The sequence below is a fragment of the Phyllobates terribilis genome, unplaced genomic scaffold, assembly GCF_046119375.1.
Source record: "Phyllobates terribilis strain yellow unplaced genomic scaffold, ASM4611937v1 Scaffold_2__4_contigs__length_985480577, whole genome shotgun sequence".
In the NCBI taxonomy this organism is placed as follows: Eukaryota; Metazoa; Chordata; class Amphibia; order Anura; family Dendrobatidae; genus Phyllobates; species Phyllobates terribilis.
The window spans coordinates 27,751,821-27,775,660 of record NW_027362762.1 but is presented as its reverse complement, the minus strand read 5'-3'; the positions used below and the strand labels follow the sequence as shown (position 1 = coordinate 27,775,660).

Here is a 23,840-nt window from a genome sequence, read left to right as displayed (position 1 = left end):
ACTTTCATTTGTTCACTTTCATAGATTTTTAATTTATTATTACTTTTATCAGATTCAAGTTATTTCTGTGACCTTTGTGGGTTTTTCTTTCATTAAACGAGAGGTACCAACAATTTTGACCACGTGTCAAAGAAAATAAAAATATATATTCATTTATTTTATTTTTTTTGGGTGGTACCCTCTTCCCCTTTCTTCTTCTGAATGCACAAAACATGTGAGCAGTTTCACCCAACAAAAAGTACAGTGTGGTCTACGGCAGCCGACCCTGAAAAATTAAGCACCCCCGAAAAACCTTCCTTGGTCCCTCTGAAGCAAAAGGCTAGTAGAAGAGTCAGGAATCCATGGCCTCCACTCTTACAAGCTTGGGGAAGCCTATTGTGCACCCAGCATCGAAGTGGGCGGTCACCTCGTTTGAAAGGAGAGCTCAATTTAGTTTAACTTTTCTCATGATGGTGGAGAGCCGGGGCTTGTAGGGGTAGATGGAAATTGATGGCCACATACTGTGCCCCTTACACCGTTCAGGAGGAAACTATAAGGGAACCGCACCCCAAGAAGTCCTTGTGAAAAGATCATGTAATGAAAAAATGGACACAGTGAAATCCAGAGAGTAATAGTGACTGCAGCTTCACACAGAAAATTAATCAATTCCCCATCCAGAAAAAAGGTGATATCAATAGAATGAAAGTGATTTGTGTGAGGAGCTGCCCATTTACTAAAGACTTTTCCATGACGAAGCACCGATTTTCGTCAATCTTATTGTTGTGTTTTATTAGTGATTTCTTACTGTTATTAATGTTCTGCTTGCTTTTCAGTGTATGTGCACTAATTTCACTTGTAAAGAATCCAGCATTCCAGTAATCTCATTAGTATCTAATGGAGCCTCTAACCATTGTTCAAACAGCGACTAGGCCCCTTGGGTGAGCATTGAAAGTAGATCCGATTGAGCCGTCACCACAGGGAGTCTTACATTCGAACCCAGGTGATGTGATCGACTTGAGAAAAATATCTCCACTAATGCACACTGAGCTTTGGGGGGGGGGGGGTGAGAGCAGTTCTGCCCATTCAGGGGGCTTGTCAGGGATTCCACGGCGACGACACCGGGGAGATCACGCAATATCTCACCGTGCTGTCACTATGTCCTGGATTTCGTCAGGGATCCGCGAGTACACGGTCCCCACTACTCTCTACGTAGGTATCGGCAAGCGACCAGTGAGTGTATGGCGTCACACCTCCGGATTCTAACGCATGGAATATGTGTTTAAGCCCTCCGTACGGTCACTGTCAGCTTCACGATAGCATGATTATTATTTTTCTCTGCCACCACAGTCCAGATATGAAATATAATACAGGCCTGGGCGGACACCTGCGTTCTGGTAGCGTGTATGGCTTCAGGGGAAGGAACGATTAAAGGACAAAAGAAACAGAACTATTAAATTTTATATTTAATCCAAAAGGGAGGCAGTGTTTGGGAAAAATATATACAAGGATTCTACAAAGGAGACATTAAATACATAAGCAGTTACACAAAATAATAAAGATTAAAGAAGAAACTTACACTATACAGTTCGCAGGGACGAATCAGCATAGGTGGAGGAGGGGCTCCTCGATTTGATCTGCACGATACCGAACCTGACCCGTTGCTTATAGTTCTTATACCCCTCTGGCAATAAGTATGTATCTTCCCTTGTCTCTTTTATGCCGAAGGGGAAGATCTGCCCACACGCCCCCTGTGCTGACATCACAGGGGCTGGACTCCACCCTTCATGTTTGTATTAAAAACCTGTTTCTTGGGATAACTTATCGCTCGTTGATCCCAGAAGCACAAAAGTGATACCATATTTTCTATTATGATTTTACCTTAATTTAGAGACCACACATCGCATAGTTGAAGTCTGCTATTCTGGTGTTTTTGCGCTACAGCTCCAGAGAGGGTTTTTCAGCGACAGAAAAATATCCCTATCGTTCCCTAGCTGACCTTGCCCCTAAAAATATGGGTCCCATCATTACCGAATGTATGGCACTTTAGTTATTCCATATTTAGTATTGGGTCAGAAAATCCTGCAGCCTTCGTTTAAACTCTCTTTGAGACTAAACGAGCCATTCCTCCTTCCTTCCATCTCTGCCCCTATGCTGGAAGGTGTCAATCTATCCCAGGCTATTGAGCTTCTTGCACTGTTACTTGCATACAGACAGCTGCGTAGAATGTCAGCTCTTGTCTAGTTACAAAAGATGGATAAGAGAGGGGTGAGGTGGGGCTTCAGGGGAAGCAAGAAAGAAGATGTTCAATATTTCTCTATCTTCCTGATGGGGCTAATCCCAGTGAAGGAGAAAAGAGGCCTCATGTTTAGTGGAGAGTTGGTGGAATGTCGTCGGAGGGAGATCTAATCTGAGGACCTGGACCATGGATGGATCGATGGCATATGGAAATCAGTACCGACTAGGCTGGATAAACGTGCTACAGTTGTGGGATATGTCGTTAGGATTTAAAGAAGTTGTCCACTACTTTAACATTGATGCCCTATCCGTATGGATGTTATGGATGTGGGCAGCCTGGTCATCTGCAAGCCACCTGTCCAGGTGTTTGGAGGCCGAACAGCTACAAACCACCTTTTGCCTGTCCATTATCTACAGATACCTTCAACAGGAGAAGAGCTGGATTCACCCCCTGATGATTTGCCAAGTGACTCTGATATATTGGCTCCCCTACCAGGAGTCTATGGGGTGCGGGCCACAGCCACCTGTCCATCTGATCAGTAGCACAAACATCTACAGGAGGTTGTGCTAGATGGCCAAAAAGTTGTTGGCTTTCGTGACACTGGGGCTTTTCTCAACGTAGCCGATCCCCGAATAATTCAACCAGAAGCAATTCAAAAAGGGGGCCAGGAATTGCCATTGAATTGGCTGGAGGTACTCAGATATATTCCAAGAGCGAGTGTGACCCTGGATTATGGCTTTGGGGCAAAACAATGCATGATTGGTGTGATGAGCGGCCTTCCTGCAAATGTTCTTCTAGGAAACGACGTGGGGAATCTTCAATGTGACTTTGTCGGTGGGGTAACTCGAAGTCAAGCCAAGAGAGCAGCAGATGTGGACGTGTTCACCCAGTCAATGGAAGTAATGCCACCAGAACAGCAGTCATGGTAGATGAGTGCCTCTTCTTGTGGGGATCATATGAGTGTCACTTGGGATAAAGTTCAGTTTAGACAAGAGGTAGAGACTGACCCCACCCTAGCTAGTTTTAGAGCTCAGGTTGAAGTAGGGCAGTTAGGGGAAAACGGGGAAAAAATTATCAGAGAAAATTGACTTCTATATCGGGTTACCAACCCTGACTCCCTAGACAAACCCTGGACTTATAGCAAACAGCTGACTGTCCCTCAGAAATACAGAGTCTCCCTATTACACCTTGCTCATGACATTCCTACTGCTGGCCATCAAGGGAAAACCCGCACCGAGAGACGATTGATTAAAATTTTCTATTGGCCTGAAATTTCTCAGGCCGTGGCACATTTTTGCCGAATGTGCGACATATGTCAGCGTAGAGGGCGACCAGGAGATCACAAAAGGCAACCTTGCAACCGCTCCCTATAATAGAAGAACCCTTTCAAAGAGTAGCTGTCGATATCATTGGACCCCTAGCTAAACCAAGTAAATCTGGAAAGCAGTACATTCTTGCTGTTGTGGACTATGCCCGATATCCAGAAGCTGTGGCCTTGTCAAGTATTTCTGCAGCCAAGGTGGCCAAGGCCATGGTTACTATTTTCACCAGAGTAGGATTCCCAAGTGAGATCCTGTCAGACCAAGGCTCACAGTTCATGTCGGAGCTGGTACAGTGTCTGTGGCGCACTTGTGGCGTACGAGCGATCCGAACGACACCTTATCATCCTCAAACAAATGGACTTTGTGAACGATTCAATGGCACTTTGAAGAATATGCTAAGGGCCTTCACTGACAGGGATTCAGACTGGGAGAAGTACCTACCCCATCTCTTGTTTGCTTATAGGGAAGTTCCCCAAGGAGTCCACTGGGTTCTCCCCCTTTGAGCTTCTCTATGGAAGAAAGGTCAGAGGACCTTTAACCCTGCTAAAAGAATATTGGGAGGGGCAAGTTGAAGATACAGGAACCCCTGTTGTTCCATATGTCCTGAAGCTTCGGGAAACCCTGTCTCAACTTGCTAGTTTTGCTCAGGATCATGTGCGGATGGCTCAAACTCGACAGAAGACATGGTATGATCACAAAGCACGCTATCGGGAGTTTGCAGAAGGACAACAGGTCTTACTGATTGTTCCCCATCAACAAAATAAACGGCAGACAACATGGGAGGGTCCCTTCCGGGTTCTCAGGAAACTTAATGACACCAATTACCTTCTTGCTTTAGAAGACCAGGGTTTAAGACAAAAGACTGTCCATGTGAATATGATTAAGGAGTACCATGACCGGTCACTACCAGTGATAGCAAGCTGTCGGCTTGCTTCAGAAGACAGTCAGGAGGAGGACTCACTACCTGATCTTGTGGAAGCAGCGAGGGCCCCATCCACTGTGGAACAGGTTCCTCTGAGAGATCACCTGGATTCCTTACAAAAAACCCAGATGCTGGGAGTGCTCCACCAATGACAGGCTGCTTTCTCATCCCGACCAGGTCGAACCACAGTAACCCAACATCATGTGGACACTCCGGGTATCCGTCCCATACAGCAGGCCCCTTTCCGAGTACCAGAATCAGTTAGAACCACCATGCAGCACGAACTGGAGGAGATGTTACAGCTCGGGGTAATTCAGGCCTCCCATAGCCCTTGGGCTTTTCCTGTGGTGTTAGTACCCAAGAAAGATGGGAGTACACGATTTTGTGTGGACTAAATACGACTAAATGACTATACCATCAGTGATCCTTACTCAATGCCCCGAACTGATGAAATTCTAGACCAGGCTAGCTGGGGCCCGATATGTCACTACCTTGGATCTCAGTAAGGGATACAGGCAAATCCCTCTAACGGAGGGAGGGAGAGAAAGGTCGGCTTTTATAACCCCCTTTGGTCTGTATGAATTTCTAAACATGCCTTTCGGAATGAAGAATGCCCCTGCAACCTTTCAGAGAATGGTGGACCAGATCCTCCGTGGATATGGCGACTTTGCTTGTGCCTACTTAGATGATATTGCCATCTTCAGCCAGACGTGGGAGGAACATTTGAATCAAGTAGCAGGTGTTCTTAACCAGATTCTTGCAGCAGGCCTAACTATTCGACCTGATAAAAGCCAATTGGGGATGGGTGAAGTTCAGTACCTAGGGCATAGAGTAGGAGGGGGGAAGCTACGGCATGAACCTGCCAATATCCAGGCTATTAGAGATTGGCCTATACCACAAACCAAGAAACAAGTTATGGCTTTTTTGGGCACTGCTAGTTATTACCGAAAATTTGCTTCTCATTTCAGCACTGTGGCCAAGCCTCTTACAGACCTCACCAAGAAAACGATGCCCCGGGTGGTGGCCTGGACTCCATCCTGTGAAGAGTGTTTTAACCGGCTGAAGGACGCCCTGGTCTGCGACCCTGTTCTGGCTGCTCCAGACTACAAGAGAAGATTTATTGTGCAGACGGATGCCTCTTCTTATGGACTTGGAGCTTTACTTAGCCAGGTGAATGCAGCTGGGGAGGAGCACCCCATTGCCTACCTCAGCAGGAAACTGCTGGACCGAGAAGTGGCCTATGCAACTGTTGAAAAGGAATGCCTGGCTTTAGTATGGGCCCTTAGGAAACTAAAGCCATATCTGTATGGATGAGAATTCACTGTGGTTACTGATCACAATCCCCTCACCTGGCTGAACAGAGTCTCTGGGGACAATGGACACTTACTACGATGGAGTCTGGCTCTGCAACCCTATAACTTTACAATACAATATAGAAGAGGCAGCCAACACTAAAATGCGGACGGGTTGTCCAGGCAGGAGCCCTGAGTCAGGTCAGCCATGACTACATGTACTTGACAAGAGACCTGTAGAGGTCACTAGTCCATACACAAATTGAGGGGGGGGGGGGGCGTTGTAACAGCGTGTCCCTCCCCCGGCCTGTGTTCCTAGACTGCAATGTAATCAGGCCTGGGTCAACATCTAGTGGGGGATTCTGTCTTTGTTCTTTTCAGCATAGGACTCCTCCAAAATAAGCCTGTAGCTTCTGGAAACTTCTCAAGGTAGCCACATGTTCAAAATAGGTGGGACCCCTCCCCCATCGATGGGCTGATCCCAGGACACAGAGCAATGGACACATGGTTTTGGCCAGTTAGTTGTGTGCTGCCGTGCAAAGGGCTAGGATCTTACGCTGAGGCGAGATCCTGCTGCCCGTGTGTGGAGGGTTAGAAGAAGCTGCCACGTGGGATTGTGTAGTGTCCCTCATCTATTGGATTCATAAAACTCATCCCAGGATTATTTCTGCCTTTTCCCTGGCGTCTTGATTGCCGGGTGGCACCCCCGGAACTGTACCCCTTTTTAGTGTGGACTCATTGTGGACTCTAAGGAACAATATTGATATTTTATGTTCTATGTTCCCTGCCTCAATAAATCTCGTTGGATTGATAATCGGCCTGGTGTCCCTTTCTGCTCTGTCACATACCCCGTCACATGTGGGCCAACCAAAAGTTTGGGGACAGTGAGTATCGCTTGGCACAAAGGCAGTGGAACTACCTCCCCAGGGAGGGCATCTTGTGTACTGAGACAATTGCATTTTGGACATTTACCGGGAATTGCTGTGTTACCATGGATGTAAGGAATAAAATATTGTTGCATCATTAACTTGCCTAGGTGATTATTAAAACATACAATCTCAGATCTTCACAAGTGGTGGCAGCAGGTGGGATCACCTATCTCTGGACAGCAAACCAGGTAAAGTTAAGGAGAGGTGGCTTGGCAGAAGAGATGGCAGACTCCATCTACAAGAGGCTCAAGAAAGAGGAGATGAGAGCCCTTTGCTGTGAGAGAGTACTAGAGTGGTTGCCGGAGGACAATCGGGCGACCCTAATGCATTGCTTGGACGACTGGAATCATGAACGATCATATGAGGGGGTCAGTTCAGATGTGGATGAGGAACAACAGCCCAAGGCTGTCATCCAGATGGAGGAGGATTGACCGACTGAGTTGTGGCGGGTGCTGGACACGCTAGGAGAGCGGGCCACTAAGATAGAGCGGGCGGCAGTGTTAAGCAAATATCTGGGTGTGCATGTAGCAGTACCCCCACCCGCCCCAGCGCAGAGGACAGTGGATAACAGGAGAGAGGGGCTGCATCTTTAAGGTACCGGGATATACCACAGTTCAATGAGGACATGTCGGCTATTGATGAATATCTCCGGTTATTTGAGAACCTCTGTCTGCTGCATGAGGTGTCAATCAGTGACTGACCCAAATTTTTGAGCATTGGCCTGACCGGAAAAGCAAGAGAAGCTTTTAACTTGTCTTCTGGGGATCAGAGATGTTACTATACCACTGTCACACAAGGTGAGGTAAAGACTAAGTGCACATCAACGGGAAGAGGGGGAGGAAGCCCAAACACTAGAGAAAGGGGGAGTGGAGACCCCTAGGAAGATCTGACAACACCCCGACTCCCCTAACATCCCTAAATAGGTTCCGCACCTATCACCGAGAAGAAGCCTAATCCCTGACTGCCCCTAGCGATAGGCCCTAGATAGGGAGGGGACGGGATGAGCACTAGTCAGCCCCCACTACAACTAAAGATGAACAGATAAACAGACAAGGGAAAACACTTAGCTTGAGAAGACACCAGAGAGATCACGCCAACTATCCTCCAAGGGAACTCCAAGAAGACACTAGCCAACTACTAGTACTTCAAGCCTGGAGAGAGGAAAATAGAGCTATCATCGGCGACTCTCAGGAGAGACTAAAGGTATATAGACATCCTGCAAGGGTGTGTCAATTAGCAGCCGAAGGTGAAGGTCACTGCTAGGTCCTAGAGGGAGAGGGATATCACTACACTACAGAGATGAAAAGATCAAGAAGGTGCCTGCAGAGCCAAGCGCAATGACCTTCTACAGCTGGATCCAGAACGACTGTCTGTCACACCGGACACACACGTGACAACCATTTGCAGCGCATTACTAGAGAGGTATGCCGTCACGCCTAAAACCTACCGAAGAAAGTTTCGGGAGACTGACAAGCCCGCTGCACACAAGCATTGCGAGTTAGCTAACAAACCATGTACAGCATGCACTCGGTGGATAGCAGGACTGGGGGCTCGGGAAGCAGAACATGTCTTGGATCTATTCATGCTGGAACAATTTATGTCCAAGATCCCAGGTGACTTAAAAGAATGGGTGGCGGATAGAAAACCACTGAGCCTGGATGAGGCTGCAAGATTGGCTAATGATTGGTCTGCTAATCGACCAGGGGTATGTGGAAGTACAGCCCCAGCGAGTCGGGAACAGGAGTTTACAGGGAAGCCAGTGAGACCCATGGACCGGCCAAAGGAGGAACTACGGGGATTTCAGACTTCACAAAGAGGGGAAAGTTTCCCAAGCCCCCAAATACAGCCCGTGCTGGGATGAGGAGAGCTAAGCTGCCATAACTGTGGACGTATGGGACACTTAGCTAGGGAATGTCGGGAATGTTCAAGCCCACATCATCTGTGTCCCCAACCAGTGAACTGTGCTGTAATGGGGCTGGAATGCTGAAGGAGAGAGGACTCCACTACCTCGACCAGATGAGGCATATGTGGTACAAGGACAAGTGTCCCAGACTAGATGAGACACCTCAGAGTCCATTAACCAGCATATGCAGCCAGTCTGGGTAGAGGGCGTGGAGGTTGTGGGGCTCCGTGACTCCGGAGCCTCAGTCACATTGATCAAAGAACATTTAGTACCGGACCAATGGATTGTTCCCGGCAGCACTATGTTAGTCAACATAGCCGGAGGAGATGCTTTGAACAATCGAAGGGACTGACTACATTAAGACTGGGGTCACAGTCATGGAATGGTGGATGTAGGAGTAGTGCGGCAGCTACCAGTAGATGTGTTGCTAGGAAACAATCTGGGAGCAGGATTGGTGTGCCACTGGGTCAGTGTCGTAACCCGAAGCCAAGCACTGGTTCACATTGCGTCAGCCAAGAGGGAAAGGAACAATCTCAACATGCCGATGACTAACTCCCCGTCAGCAGTGTGTAATACACTAAATGCAATGACTGTTACCATGAAGAAATGTGACCTGAGGAAGAGAAATTACATCAGGAAAGAGTCCCAAGGACTTCACAACACAGGTTCTACCATCACCCTGGTCAGCCCAGATCTTGTTCGTCACAATGGATACAAGTTTGGTTCTCATCGGATAAGTGTGGAGTTTCCCAGGACAAACCGGGGATCAGGAGCCCGTGGGAGGGACAGACCCCTTTCTCAGCTAAATAAATACAGAGTCCTTGTCTCAGGGCTTCCCCCATCGGGGAGTTGGCAGGATCTAAAAGATCATGTGAGAGAAGCTAGAGATGTCTATTATACTGATGTACACCAGAGTGGAATGGGGACTGGAGTGTATGCTTTGAGGAAACAGGATGATACAAAGTTTTGTTCTCATAAAGGTGAGACCTCGTACATTCGTGCTGAAAAAGTGGGGGTGGACTGTGCGGAGCTACCCATTTACTAAAGACTTTTCCAGCATGGAGCACTGATTTTCATTGATCTTATTGTTGTGTTTTATTAGTGATTTCTTGCTGTGTTTTATTCGACTTGCTCATCAGTATGTGCACTAATTTAACTTGTAAAGTGTCCAGCATTCCAGTAATCTCATTAGTATCTCAGGAGCCTTAAGCCATTGTTAAAACAGTGAGGCTCATTGTGTAAAGCCCCCGTCTCACATAGCGATATCGCTAGCGATATCGCTGCTGAGTCACGGTTTTGGTGACTCACCAGCGACCTCACCAGCGATGTCGCTGTGTGTGACACTTTGCAACGATCAGGCCCCTGCTGTGAGGTCGCTGATCGTTGCAAAGTGTCCTGGACCATTTTTTGGTCGTTGGCCTCCCGCTGGCCAGCACACATCGCTGTGTGTGACCAGCGGGACCAACGATCTGGCTGGTAACTATGGTAAACATCGGGTTACTAGGGGCACGCGCGCACTTAGTAACCCGCTGTTTACCATGGATACCACTCTGCTACGGTGCACGGAGGCTCCCGCGCACCGTAGCACAGTGGTATCCATGGTAAACAGCGGGTTACTAGGGGCACACGCGCACTTAGTAACCCAATGTTTACCATAGTTACCAGCCTGCTCCTGCTTGCAGCAGGCTGGTAACGGGAGCAGGACATCGTGGAACGATTCTTTCCACGATATCGCTGCTCCCCTGATCGCTGGTGAGCCTGCCTGTTTGACAGCTCACCAGCGATGTATTAGCGATGCAGCAACGATCCCTGACAGGTCGTATCGTTGTCGGGATCGCTGCTGCATCGCTTAGTGTGACGGGGCCCTAAGTGTTGAAAGTAGATCTGGCAGAGCCGTCACCACAGAGAGTCTCACATGCAGACCCAGGTGATGGGTTAGACTTGAGAAAAATACCTCCACTAATGCACACTTAGCTTTGGGGGGGGGGGGGGGGTAAGAGCAGTTCTGCCCATTCAGGGGGCTGATCTCAGTGAGGGAGAAAAGAAGCCACAAGTTAAGTGGAAAGTTGGTGGAATGTCCTTCGAAGGGAGAGGATCTAATCTGAGGACCTGGACCATCGATGGATCGATGGCATATGAGGATCAGTATCGACTGGGCTGGATAAAAGTGCTACAGTTGTGGGATGTGTCGTTAGAATTTAAAGTTTTTAAAGGACTGTTGCTACTGAATACCCGTGCTTCTGCCGTTTTATCTGTCACATGGAGGATCATGGACTGTGACTATAGGCTATACTGGTTGGAGATACGAAATCTGTGGGCCAACCAAAAGTTGGGGGATAGTGAGTATCGCCTGGCACAAAGGCAGTGGAACTAACACCCCGGGGAGGGGATCTTGTGGACTGAGACAATTGTATTTTGGACATTTAAGGGGAATTGCTGTATTACCATGGATGTAAAGAATAAAATATTGTTGCATCGTTAACCTGCCTAGGTGATTATTAAAACCCACAATCTCAGATCTTCCTAATCTGCACGGAAATGTCATCTCTGAAGTGAGGTCCCGTAGCCAGGGGCCCCACACGGCACTGTGGGCTATCAAACTACTCGGACTTTAGCTTGGATTCAGAATGTCAGTGTTACCTGCCTGGATGAATATATAATCTACCCAGCGAACAGCCAGTGTGCAATAGTGCACCTGCCCCACATAAACAGCCGGGCCAAGGAACAGATACTGCCCTACATCAGCAGGCCAGGCCACGGAATAGATACTGCCCCATATCAAGAGGCGGGCCAAGGAACAGATACTGCCCTACATCAGCAGGCCGGGCAAAGGAACAGATACTGCCCTACATCAGCAGGCCGGGCCAAGGAAGAGATACTGCCGGGCAAAGGAACAAACAACTCCCCTCATCTAAAGCCAAGAGGCTGAGCAGCAACGTCCTCTACTGAAACCGGCCCGACACAAGTGACCGGACGCCTTCTGCTCTGATCAATTGAAGGCTTGAAACATGACAGAAAAGAAGAAAACATGGCTCCAACGTGTACACAGCAAACATGGCGGGAGGAGGGAGTCAATAATCATTTACTTACCCAGATATGTAAAAGGCCGGGGCCCCTCCACCATGACATTCTTGTATTGACTCTTGTGTCTTCCCAGATAATCCCACTCCTCCATGGAGAAATAGACAGCGACGTCCTGACATCTGAGAAACACCTGACAACCAACAAAGAGCGAAATCACCCAGAATGCTCTAGTGTATCCTGAATAATCTCCCAGCAGTCTCCTCTCCGCTCATCACCCAGAATCCTCCAGTGTATACTGTATAATCTCCCAGCAGTCTCCTCTCCGCTCATCACCCGGAATCCTCCAGTGTATACTGTATAATCTCCCAGCAGTCTCCTCTCCGCTCATCACCCAGAATCCTCCAGTGTATACTGTATAATCTCCCAGCAGTCTCCTCTCCAGTCATCACCCAAAATTCTCCAGTGTATACTGTATAATCTCCCAGCTGTCTCCTCTCCGCCCATCAACCAAAATCCTCCTGTTAGAACCCTCCTGTTTGCTTTTTCCATCTTGTGTTTTGTGGTCACGTGACCACCTGTCTTTATATTCCAGCTCCGCCCTTCTGGCTGTGCTGGACTTCAGTGTTTGACTGTTTTTCTAGCCAGGTGCTTCGGTGCCTATTAGTGTTGAGCGAGTATGTTAACCCTTTCGCCGAGTATGCTCGGGCCGAGCTCCGAGTATTTACAGCTGCTCGTTGATATGTTTGAATCACTCCCGTGTGCATGATTTGCGACTGTTTGACAGCTTTATTACATGTGAGGAATGTGTAAGAAATAGACACATTCCTCACATGTAATAAAGCTGTCAAACAGTTGCAAATCATGCACAAGGAAGCGATTCAAACATAACACCGAGCAGCTGTAAATATTCGGAGCTCGGCCCAAGCATACTCGGAACAGAACATACTCGCTCAACACTAGTGCCTATCTCTGTCAGTTCGTTTGGTCCTTCTGGGACCTCTAGTACCTTTTTGTCTGTTAGTCTTTTTGTGTTCTGCAACAACTTCTCTGTTTAGGAGGTGTCCCATTTTTGTTCCAGTCCTTAATTCTTTTAGGGACCCCTCCCCTTATGCTATAGGTCTTCGTTCAGACTAGCTGAGGACTAAGGCGGGTCTGTTAGCTAGGAACAGGCAGCCCGCTACATCATAGGGATTCAGCTTAGTCTTACTGTAGGGACAGCTTTCCCCTATCTTTCCTTAGTACATGTTGCAGATCATAACAGTAAGTCCAGCCAAAAAAACTAAAAGGAAAGAAATTCGGGGATCAGTATGGTTTCCATCCAGGATTTGGCTCAACGCTTGCAGGGATTGTCTCTGGAGGTGGCCGAGCTCCAGCAACACATGAGTAGCTGTTCTGGAGCGCATTTTGTGGAACCTAAGGTAGGACTGCCTGATGTTTTTTATGGTAAACAACAAGATTTTTTTTCCTTTAAAAATGCTTGCTTGTTATATTTTTATTTGAGACCAAGGTCATCTGGGAATGAATCACAGCGCATTGGTTTTATTATGTCACTTTTGCGCAAAGAACAACAGTGGTGGGCCTTTTCTCTCCAACCTAATGATCCATGCTTAAGGTCTGTAGAAGAATTTTTTGGGCTATGGGTCTATTATATGACGATCCTGATCGAATCTCATCTGCTGAGACAGAACTCAGGCGTTTGAATCAGGGGTCAGGTGATGTTGAAAATTACTGCACACACTTTAGAAGATGGGCTTCAGAAGTTAAATGGAATGATCCTGCTCTGAAATGTCTATTTCTTGCTGGTCTGAGTGAAAGGGTTAAGGATTTGCTAATTGCATTCCCCGCACCTGAGACTCTGCAGAATACCATGCAATTAGCTGTTCGTGTGGACAGGAGGCTGAGATTTAGGCAGAATGAGGTAAAGACTCGTGTAATGCCAGGTCCTAGTCCCCAGAAAATCTGCGCTGACGGTGGAGAACCGATGGAGGTTGGGGCGAAGTCGCTCTACTGTCAGGAAAGAGACCGGAGGTTCGCCGAGGGATTGTGTCTTTATTGTGGTAAAGCTGACTATTTGATTAAGAATTGCGAGCTTCGTTTAAGTAAAGAAAAAAAAAGAGGTCAGGCACGCCCGTATAGCTTGTTTACGCTTGCAGTATTTCTTTCAGGGAGTACTACTTTGCAGGAAAATTTGATTGAATTTCAGGTATTTGTGGATTGTGGGTTTTTGGAAAAACTTAAATTGAAATCCAAACCTTTGTCATCACCTATTACTGTGATTACAATTGATAACACTCCCTTGAAATGTATTACTCACAAGGTTACTGCATTTCCCCCTCACTATCAATGGAGTTCACCAAGAAATTTTGGACTTGGTTGTATTAGATAATTTACCCTCTCCGGTCGTTCTAGGTTTGCTTTGGTTAAAGCTGCACAATCCTTTACTGGACTGGTCTACTAATGTGATTAAGTCTTGGAGTTCGAAGTGCTAGGATAAATGTTGTAATGGTCGCATTGCAGCTGTGGAAAAAGGGGAATTACTGGTACCTATTCAAGATTTTGGGAGGATTTTTTCGGAGGAGGAGTTGCAAGTTTTACCTCCTCATAGGGATTATGATTGCGCCATTGAGTTTGTTCCGGGAGCTACTCTTCCCAAGAGTCGTTTGTTTAATCTGACTATCCCAGAAAGAAAGGCCTTGGAGGAGTACATACCAACTAGCCTGGCTGCTGGTCACGTTAGACCTTCTAAGTCGCCTGTGGCAGTTGGATTTTTCTTTGTTAAAAAAAAGGACGGCGGTTTACATCCATGTCTGGATTTTCGTGAAACTAATAAGATTACCTTACGCAATTCCTACCTATTGCCGTTAATTCCTGACTTGTTTAATCAGTTGGTGGGGGCCAAGTGGTTCTCTAAAATTGATCTCCGGGGGGCATACAATTTGTTACGTGTGAAGGAGGGTGTTTGAATGGAAAACTGCTTTTAACACTCCAGTAGGTCATTTTGAGAATCTGGTGACGCCTTTTGGTCTTACCAATGCACCTGCATTTTTTCAGAACCTTATTAATGACATCCTTAGACCTTTGATTGGTAAGAATGTGGTTGTGTATTTAGATGACATTTTGATTTATTCACCAGATCTAGAGTCCCATTGGCAGAGTGTACGTGAAGTTTTGCAGTTATTGAGTGATAATTCTCTGTTTGCTAAGCTGGAGAAATGTGAGTTCGCTGTGCAGAAAATTAGTTTTTTGGGCTAAATTGTCTCCAGCGAGGGCTTTGAGATGGACGCGGTGAAGATTCAGGCTATTGGTCTATTGGTTTGAAATCTATACAGAGATTTTTGGGTTTTGCCAATTATTACAGGAAATTCATTAAGAATTTTTCTGTAATTGTTAAGCCTCTAACCGATCTCACCAGGAAAGGTGCGAATACGGTCCAGTGGACTACTGAGGCCATTGAAGCTTTTAAGTATCTCAAAGAGAGGTTCAGTTCTGCCCCTATCCTTGTGCAGCCTGATGAGACCAAGCCTTTTTTGGTCGAGGTCGATGCTTCATCGGTGGGGGTCGGAGCAGTTTTGTCTCAGGAGAACAGGGATGGAGTACATCCTTGTGCCTTCTTTTCGAAAAAAAAATTCGGAAAACGAACTGAATTATGATGTTGGTAATCGGGAGTTGATCTATCTGGATGCAGCCAAGCGCTTGAATGCCCGTCAAGCTAGGTGGGCACTTTTTTTTCTCTGTTTCATTTTTCTGTTACCTATATCCCTGGAGCTAAGAATGTTAAAGCTGATGCTTTATCTCGCAGCTTCTCTCCTACGGTCGGTGCAGAGGAGGAGGAGGAGAGTATTTTACAGAAAGGAGTTGTGGTGGCGGCATTGGACTCCGTTTTGGAGAATGAGATTCTGAAAGCTCAAAATGATGCTCCATCTAACACTCCCCGTGGGAGGTTGTTCGTGCCTAGAACCTTTAGGAGAGATTTGTTTGTGGAGTGTCATGAGTCTCGGTTGGCAGGTCATCCAAGAATTTCAGAGACTAAGAGACTTATCAGTCGCAGTTTTTGGTGGCCTAGATGGCAGAAGGAAGTCATCAAGTGGGTGCGTCAATGTATGGTGTGTGCTAGGTCAAAAGCTTCACATACTCCTGCTGCGGGGTTGCTTAGCCCTCTGGAGGTTCCTAGTTTGCCTTGGACGCATCTCACAATGGATTTTATTACTGATCTTCCTGTGTCCGAGGGTTTTACTGTCATCTGGGTGGTCGTGGACCGTTTTAGTAAGATGTGTAATTTGGTTTCATTCATTAAGTTGCCCTGCGCCAAGACACTCGCTAAGGCGTGTGTTAAGGAGATTGTCAAGCTTCATGGCGTTCCCACGGATATTGTTTCTGATAGAGGACCTCAGTTTGTGGCTCGCTTTTGGCGTGCTTTTTGTGACAGGTTGGGAGTCCATTTGTCATTTTCGTCTGGGTATCATCCTGAGTCTAATGGACAGACTGAAAGAAAGAACCAGGATGTAGAACAGTTTTTGCGTTGTTTTGTGGCGGACAATCAAGAGGTGAGGTCTGAGTTTCTGCCTCTTGCAGAAATTGCTCTTAACAATCATACATGTTCCTCTGCTGGGTGTTCTCCTTTTTTTTGTTGTACTGGGAGACATCCGTTTTTTGGTTCGTTCTCCAAATTGGGGTCAGCGGTGCCGGAGGAGGAGAATTTTTCCGGTGATTTGGAGAGAGTTTGGACTAATGTACATTGCAACCTTCAAGAGGCTCACAAGAAGTCCAAGAAGTATTTTGACAGGAAACGTAAGGAGGTTTTGTTTACTGTGGGTGACATGGTTTGGTTGTCCTCAAAGAACCTGCGGTTGAGGATTCCCGCTAAAAAAATGGGTCCTAAGTCTGTGGGTCCATTTAAAGTGCTTCAGGTTGTTAACCTGATTGCGGTTAGGTTGGATGTCCCTACTTCCTGGAAGATTAATCCTGTGTTTCATGTTTCCTTGTTGAAAAAGGCTGATGTATCAGATAGGGATTCCACTGTCACAGTTCCTGCTGTGGTGGAAGACTGCGAATATGAAATTTCTCGTATCCTGAATTCTAGATGGCATAGAGGGAGATTACAGTATCTTGTCTCCTGGAAGGGTTTCGGTCCCGAAGATAACTCCTGGGAAAGGGCGGATGATGTCTCTGCTCTTAGGCTTGTTAGAGCTTTCCACGGGAGGTTTCCGAATAGGCCTGGGTGATCCGGAGGATCCTCATAAAAGAGGGGGTACTGTTAGAACCCTCCTGTTTATTTTTTCCATCTTGTGTTTTGCGGTCACATGACCACCTGCCTTTATATTCCAGCTCCGCCCTTCTGGCTGTACTGGACTTCAGTGTTTGACTGTTTCTCTAGCCAGGTGCTTCGGTGCCTGTCAGTTCGCTTGGTCCTTCTGAGACCTCTAGTACCTTTTAGTCTGTTAGTCTTTTTGTGTTCTGCAACAACTTCTCTGTTTAGGAGGTGTCCCATTTTTGTTCCAGTCCTTAATTCTTTTAGGGACCCCTCCCCTTATGCTATAGGTCTTCGTTCAGACTAGCTGAGGACTAAGGCGGGTCTGTTCGCTAGGAACAGGCAGCCCGCTACATCGTAGGGATTCAGCTTAGTCTTATTGTAGGGACACCTTTCCCCTATCTTTCCTTAGTACATGTTGCAGATCATAACACCTCCAGTGTATACTATATAATCTCCCAGCAGTCTCCTCTCCGCTCATCACCCAGAATCCTCCAGTGTATACTGTATAATCTCCCAGCAGTCTCCTCTCCACTTATCACCCAGAATCCTCCAGTGTATACTGTATAATCTCCCAGCAGTTGTCACGGGTGTTTCAGGTTTGACAGACAGTCGTTCTGGATCCAGCTATAGAAGGTCGCTGCGCTTGACTTTGCAGACATGTTCTTAACACACCCTTGCTTGATATTTAAATACCCTCAGTGTCTCCAGGGAGTCGCCGGTGATAGAAATATTTTCCTCTGTTCAGGTCTGGAGTTCTAGAAGTCGGCTAGTTTCTTCTTGGAGTTCCTTGGTGGATTGTAGTCGTGATCTCTCTGGTGTCTTCCTAAAGCTAAGTGTATCCCTTTGTTTGTTTGCCTTGTTTGTCTTTAGTTGCATTGGGGCTGACTAGCGCTCACCCCTCCCCTTCTCTACCTAGGGCCTAGCTCTAGGGTCAGCCAGGGGTTAGGAATCCTGCTCAGCGATAGCTGCGGAACCTATTTACAGTCATGGCCAAAAGTATTGAGAATGACACCAAAATTATATTTTCACATGATCTGCTGGCCTCTAGTTTTTATTAGTGTTTGTCTGATGTTTATATCACATACAGAAATATAATTGCAATCATATTATGAGTACCAATAGGTTATATTGACAGTTAGAATGAGTTAATGCAGCAAGTCAATATTTGCAGTGTTGCCCCTTCTTCTTCAAGACCTCTGTAATTCTCCCTGGCATGCTCTCAATCAACTTTTGGACCAAATCCTGACTGATAGCAGTCCATTCTTGCATAATCAATGCTTGCATTTTGCCAGAATTTGTTGGTTTTTGTTTGTCCACCCGTCTCTTGATGATTGACCACAAGTTCTCAATGGGATTAAGATCTGGGGAGTTTCCAGGCCATGGACCCAAAATCTCTATGTTTTGTTCCATGAGCCATTTAGTTATCACCTTTGCTTTATGGCAAGGTGCTCCATCATGCTGGAAAAGGCATTGTTGGGCGCCAAACTGCTCTTGGACGGTTGGGAGAAGTTGGTCTTGGAGGACATTCTGGTACCATTCTTTATTCATGGCTGTGTTTTTAGGCAAGACTGTGAGTGAGCCGATTCCCTTGGCTGAGAAGCAACCCCACACATGAATGGTTTCAGGATGCTTTACAGTTGGCATGAGACAAAACTGGTGGTAGCTCTCACCTCTTCTTCTCCGAATAAGCGGTTTTCCAGATGTCCCAAACAATCGAAAAGGGGATTCATCAGAGAAAATGACTTTGCCCCAGTCCTCAGCAGTCCACTCACTGTACCTTTTGCAGAATATCAGTCGGTCCCTGATGTTTTTTCTGGAGAGAAGTGGCTTCTTTGCTGCCCTCCTTGAAACCAGCCCTTGCTCAGAGTCTCCGCCTCACAGTGCGTGCAGAAGCACTCACACCAGCCTGCTGCCATTCCTGAGCAAGCTCGGCACTGCTGGTAGTCCGATCCCGCAGCTGAAACAGTTTTAAGATACGGTCCTGGCGCTTGCTGGTCTTTCTTGGGCGCCCTGGAGCCTTTTTGACAACAATGGAAGCTCTCTCCTTGAAGTTCTTGATGATGCGATAGATTGTTGACTGAGGTGCAATCTTTGTAGCTGCGATACTCTTCCCTGTTAGGCCATTTTTGTGCAGTGCAATGATGGCTGCCCGTGTTTCTTTAGAGATAACCATGGGTAACTGAAGAGAAACAATGATACCAAGAACCAGCCTCCTTTTAAAGTGTCCAGTGATGTCATTCTTACTTAATCATGACTGATTGATCGCCAGCCCTGTCCTCATCAACACCCACACCTGTGTTAATGGATCAATCACTAAAACGATGTTAGCTGCTCCTTTTAAGGCGGGACTGCAATGATGTTGAAATGTGTTTTGGGGGTTAAAGTTCATTTTCTGGGCAAATATTGACTTTGCAAGTACAGTAATTGCTGTTAAGCTGATCACTCTTTGACATTCAGGAGTATATGCAAATTGCCATTACAAAAAATGAAGCAGTAAACTTTGGAAAAATTACTATTTGTCTCATTCTCAATACTTTTGGCCATGACTGTAGAGACGATAGGGGAGTCAGGGTGTTATTAGATCTGCCTAGGGGTCTCCACTCTCCCTAGTTGTTGGGCTTCACTCCTTTTCACATCGTCGTATGCTGGGTCCTTCCCATACGTAGCATGACAGCAGTCTCCTCACCCAGAATCCTTCAGTGTATACTGTATAATCTCCCTGCAGTCTCCTCTCATCACCCAGAATCCTCCAGTGTATACTGTATAATCTCCCAGCAGTCTCCTCTCCGCTCATCACCCAGAATCCTCCAGTGTATAATGTAAAATCACCCAGCAGTCACCTCTCCGATGATCACCCAGAATCCTCCAGTGTATACTGTATAATCTCCCAGCAGTCTCTGCTCTGCTCATCAATCAGAATCCTCCAGTGTATACTGTATAATCTCCCAGCAGTCTCATCACCCAGAATCCTCCAGTGTATACTGTATAATCTCCCAGCAGTTGTCACGGGTGTATCACTTTTGACAGACAGTCGTTCTGGATCCAGCTGAAAAAGGTCGCTGCGCTTGGCTTTGCAGACACCTTCTTGATCCCTTCATCTGTGGTGTTGTGGTATTCTTCTCTCTCTAGGACCCAGCAGTGATCTCCACCTTCTGCTGCTAATTAACACACCCTTGTTTGATGTTTAAATACCCTCAGTGTCTCCAGGGAGTCGCTGGTGATAGAAGTATTTTCCTCTGTTCAGGCCTGGAGTTCTAGCAGTCGGCTAGCTTCTTGGAGTTCCTTGGAGGATTGTGCTCTCTCTGGGTTCTTCCCAAACCTAAGTGTATCCCCTTGTCTGTTTGCCTTGTTTGTCTTTCGTTGCAGTGGTGCTGACTAGTGCTCACCCCTCCCCTTCTCTACCTAGGGCCTAGCTTTAGTGTCAGAAAGGGGTTAAGTATCCTGTTCAGCGATAGGTGCAGAACATATTTAGAGACGATAAGGGAGTCAGGGTGTTATCAGATGTGCCTAGGGGTCTCCACTCCCCCTTTCTCTAGTTGTTGGGCTTTCCCTCCTTTTCCCATCGTCATACACTGGGTCCTTCCCATACCAAGCATGAAAACAGTCTTTTTGCTCATCACCCAGAATCCTTCAGTGTATACTGTATAATCTCCCAGCAGTCTCCTCTCATCACCCAGAATCCTCCAGTGTATTCTGTATAATCTCCCAGCAGTTTCCTCTCTGTTCATCACCCAGAATCCTCCAGTGTATACTGTATAATCTCCCCAGCAATCTCCTCACTGCTCATCACCTAGAATCCTCCAGTGTATACTGTATAATCTCCCAGCAGTCTCCTCTCCGCTCATCACCCAGAATCCTTCAGTGTATACTGTATAATCTCCCTGCAGTCTCCTCTCAATCATCATCCAGAATCCTCCAGTGTACACTGTATAATCTCCCAGCAGTCTCCTCTCATCACCCAGAATCCTCTAGTGTATACTGTATAAGCTCTCAGCAGTCTCCTCTCCGGTCATCACCCAGAATCCTCCAGAGTATCTACTATATAATTATCTTATCCCGTCTGTCTGTCTGTCTGTCCTGGAAATCCCGCGTCGCTCATTGGTCCGGCAGCGGCCAATCAGCGCCGCGGGATTTCTGAAAAAAGATGGCGGCCGTTAGCGGCTCATTTGGCGGACGGAGGTCAGCGGCGATGCAGCGGGGAGATGAGCGGCGCTAGCAGCACAACTACCCCGACCGGCGCGGGATGCTTCTGCTGCGAGCAGCCGCTCATCTCCCGGCTTCTCGCAGCAGAAGGAGCCGCACAAGCAGCGCCGCTCCCCGGTCCTCGCTAATACGGAGCCGCACAAGCAGCGCGGCTCCCGGGTCCACACTAATACGACGCTGATTGGTCACGGCCGGCCACCGCGACCAATCAGCGAGATGGGCGCCAAATTTAAACGCCGCTCTGCTGATTGGTCGCGGTGGCCGGCCGCGACCAATCAGCGAGATGGGCGGCAAATTTAAACGCCGCTGTGCTGACTGGTCGCAGCCGGCCACCGCGACCAATCAGCGAGATGGCCAGCAAATTTAAACGCCGCTCTGCTGATTAATCGCGGCCGGCCACCGCGACCAATCAGCGAGATGGGCGACAAATTTAAACGCCGCTCTGCTGATTGGTGGCAGCCGGCCACCGCGACCAATCAGCGAGATGGCCGGCAAATGTAAACGCCGCTGTGCTGATTGGTGGCAGCCGGCCACCGCGACCAATCAGCGAGATGGCCGGCAAATTTAAATGCCGCTCTGCTGATTGTTCGCGGTGGCCGGCCGCGACCAATGATCGAGATGGGCGGCAAATTTAAACGCCGCTCCGCTGATTAATCGCGGCCAGCCACCGCGACCAATCAGCGAGATGGGCGACAAATTTAAACGCCGCTCTGCTGATTGGTCGCGGTGGCCGGCCGCGACCAATCAGCGAGATGGGCGGCAAATGTAAACGCCGCTGTGCTGATTGGTGGCAGCCGGCCACCGCGACCAATCAGCGAGATGGCCGGCAAATTTAAACGCCGCTCTGCTGATTGGTCGCGGCCGGCCACCGCGACCAATGATCGAGATGGGCGGCAAATTTAAACGCCGCTCCGCTGATTAATCGCGGCCAGCCACCGCGACCAATCAGCGAGATGGGCGACAAATTTAAACGCCGCTCTGCTGATTGGTCGCGGTGGCCGGCCGCGACCAATCAGCGAGATGGGCGGCAAATGTAAACGCCGCTGTGCTGATTGGTGGCAGCCGGCCACCGCGACCAATCAGCGAGATGGCCGGCAAATTTAAACGCCGCTCTGCTGATTGGTCGCGGCCGGCCACCGCGACCAATGATCGAGATGGGCGGCAAATTTAAACGCCGCTCCGCTGATTAATCGCGGCCGGCCACCGCGACCAATCAGCGAGATGGGCGGCAAATTTAAACGCCGCTCTGCTCATTGGTCGTGGTGGCCGGCCGCGACCAATCAGCGAGATGGGCGGCACATTTAAACGCCGCTCTGCTGATTGGTCGCGGCCAGCCACCGTGACCAATCAGCGAGATGGGCAGCAAATCTAAACGCCGCTCTGCTGATTGGTCGCGGCCGCCGGCCGACCGCGACCAATCAGCGAGATTGGCGCCAAATTTAAACAACACTCTGCTGATTAGTCGCGGACGCCAGACGCGACCAATCAGCGAGATTGGCGCCAAATTTAAACAACGCTCTGCTGATTGGTCGCGGCGGCCGGCCGCGACCAATCAGCGATTTTGGTGCCAATTTGAAACACTGCTCTGCTGATTAGTCGCAACCACCGGCCGTGACCAATCAGCAATATTGGCGCCAAATTTAAACCTCGCTCTGCTGATTAGTCGCAACCACCGGCCGTGACCAATCAGCGATATTGGCGCCAAATTTAAACACCGCTTCGCTGATTGGTCGTGGTGGCCGGCCGCGACCAATCAGCGATATTGGCGCCATATTTAAACACCGCTCTGCTCATTGGTCACGGTTTCCGGTCACGAATAACCAGCATTATTGGCGACAAATTTAAACACCGCTCTGCTGATTAGTCGCGGCCGTAACCAATCACCATTATAGGCGCCAAATTTAAATAACGCTCTGCTGATTGCTCGCGACCGCCGGCCGTGACCAGTCTGCGATATAGGCGCCAAATTTTAACACCGCTTTGCTAATTGGTCGCGGTTGCCGGCCTCGACCACTCAGCGATTTTGGCGCCAAATTTAAATACCGCTCTGCTGATTGCGCCCGGTCGGCCGTATATCTATTCTAGAATACCCGATGCGTTAGAATAAGGCCACCATCTAGTACTGCATAATCTCCCAGCAATCTCCTAACTGCTCATCACCCAGAATCCTCCAGTGTATACTGTATAATCTCTCAGCAGTCTCCTGTCCTTTCATCACCCACAATCCTCCAGTGTAAACTGTATAATCTCCCAGCAGTCTCCTCTCCTCTCATCACCTAGAATCCTCCAGTGTATACTGTATAATCTCCCAACAGTCTCCTCTCATCACCCAGAATCCTCCAATGTATACTGTATAATCTCCCAGCAGTCTCCTCTCCTCATCACCCAGAATCCTCCAGTGTATACTGTATAATCTCCCAGCAGTCTCCTCTCCTCTCATCACCCAGAATCCTTCAGTGTATACTGTATAATCTCTCAGCAGTCTCCTGTCCTTTCATCACCCACAATCCTCCAGTGTAAACTGTATAATCTCCCAGCAGTCTCCTCTCCTCTCATCACCCAGAATCCTCCAATGTATACTGTATAATCTCCCAGCAGTCTCCTCTCCTCTCATCACCCAGAATCCTCCAGTGTATACTTTATAATCTCCAAGCAGTCACCTCTCCTCACCCAGAATCCTCCAGTGTATACTGTATAATCTCCCAGCAGTCTCCTCTCCTCTCATCACCTAGAATCCTCCAGTGTATACTGTATAATCTCCCAGCAGTCTCCTCTCATC

At 47.9% G+C, this 23,840-nt stretch overlaps 1 protein-coding gene across 1 annotated transcript in view; it reads right to left on the bottom strand.

The window, feature by feature from the left end:
- Positions 1 to 23,840, bottom strand: part of LOC141243759 (uncharacterized) — a 111,112-nt gene that overhangs the window by 62,788 nt on the left and 24,484 nt on the right. Inside the window, exon 4 of the mRNA XM_073668949.1 lies at positions 11,674 to 11,797. Coding sequence (XP_073525050.1) covers positions 11,674 to 11,797 — 124 coding nt within the window. The remainder of the gene's footprint in view (positions 1 to 11,673; positions 11,798 to 23,840) is intronic.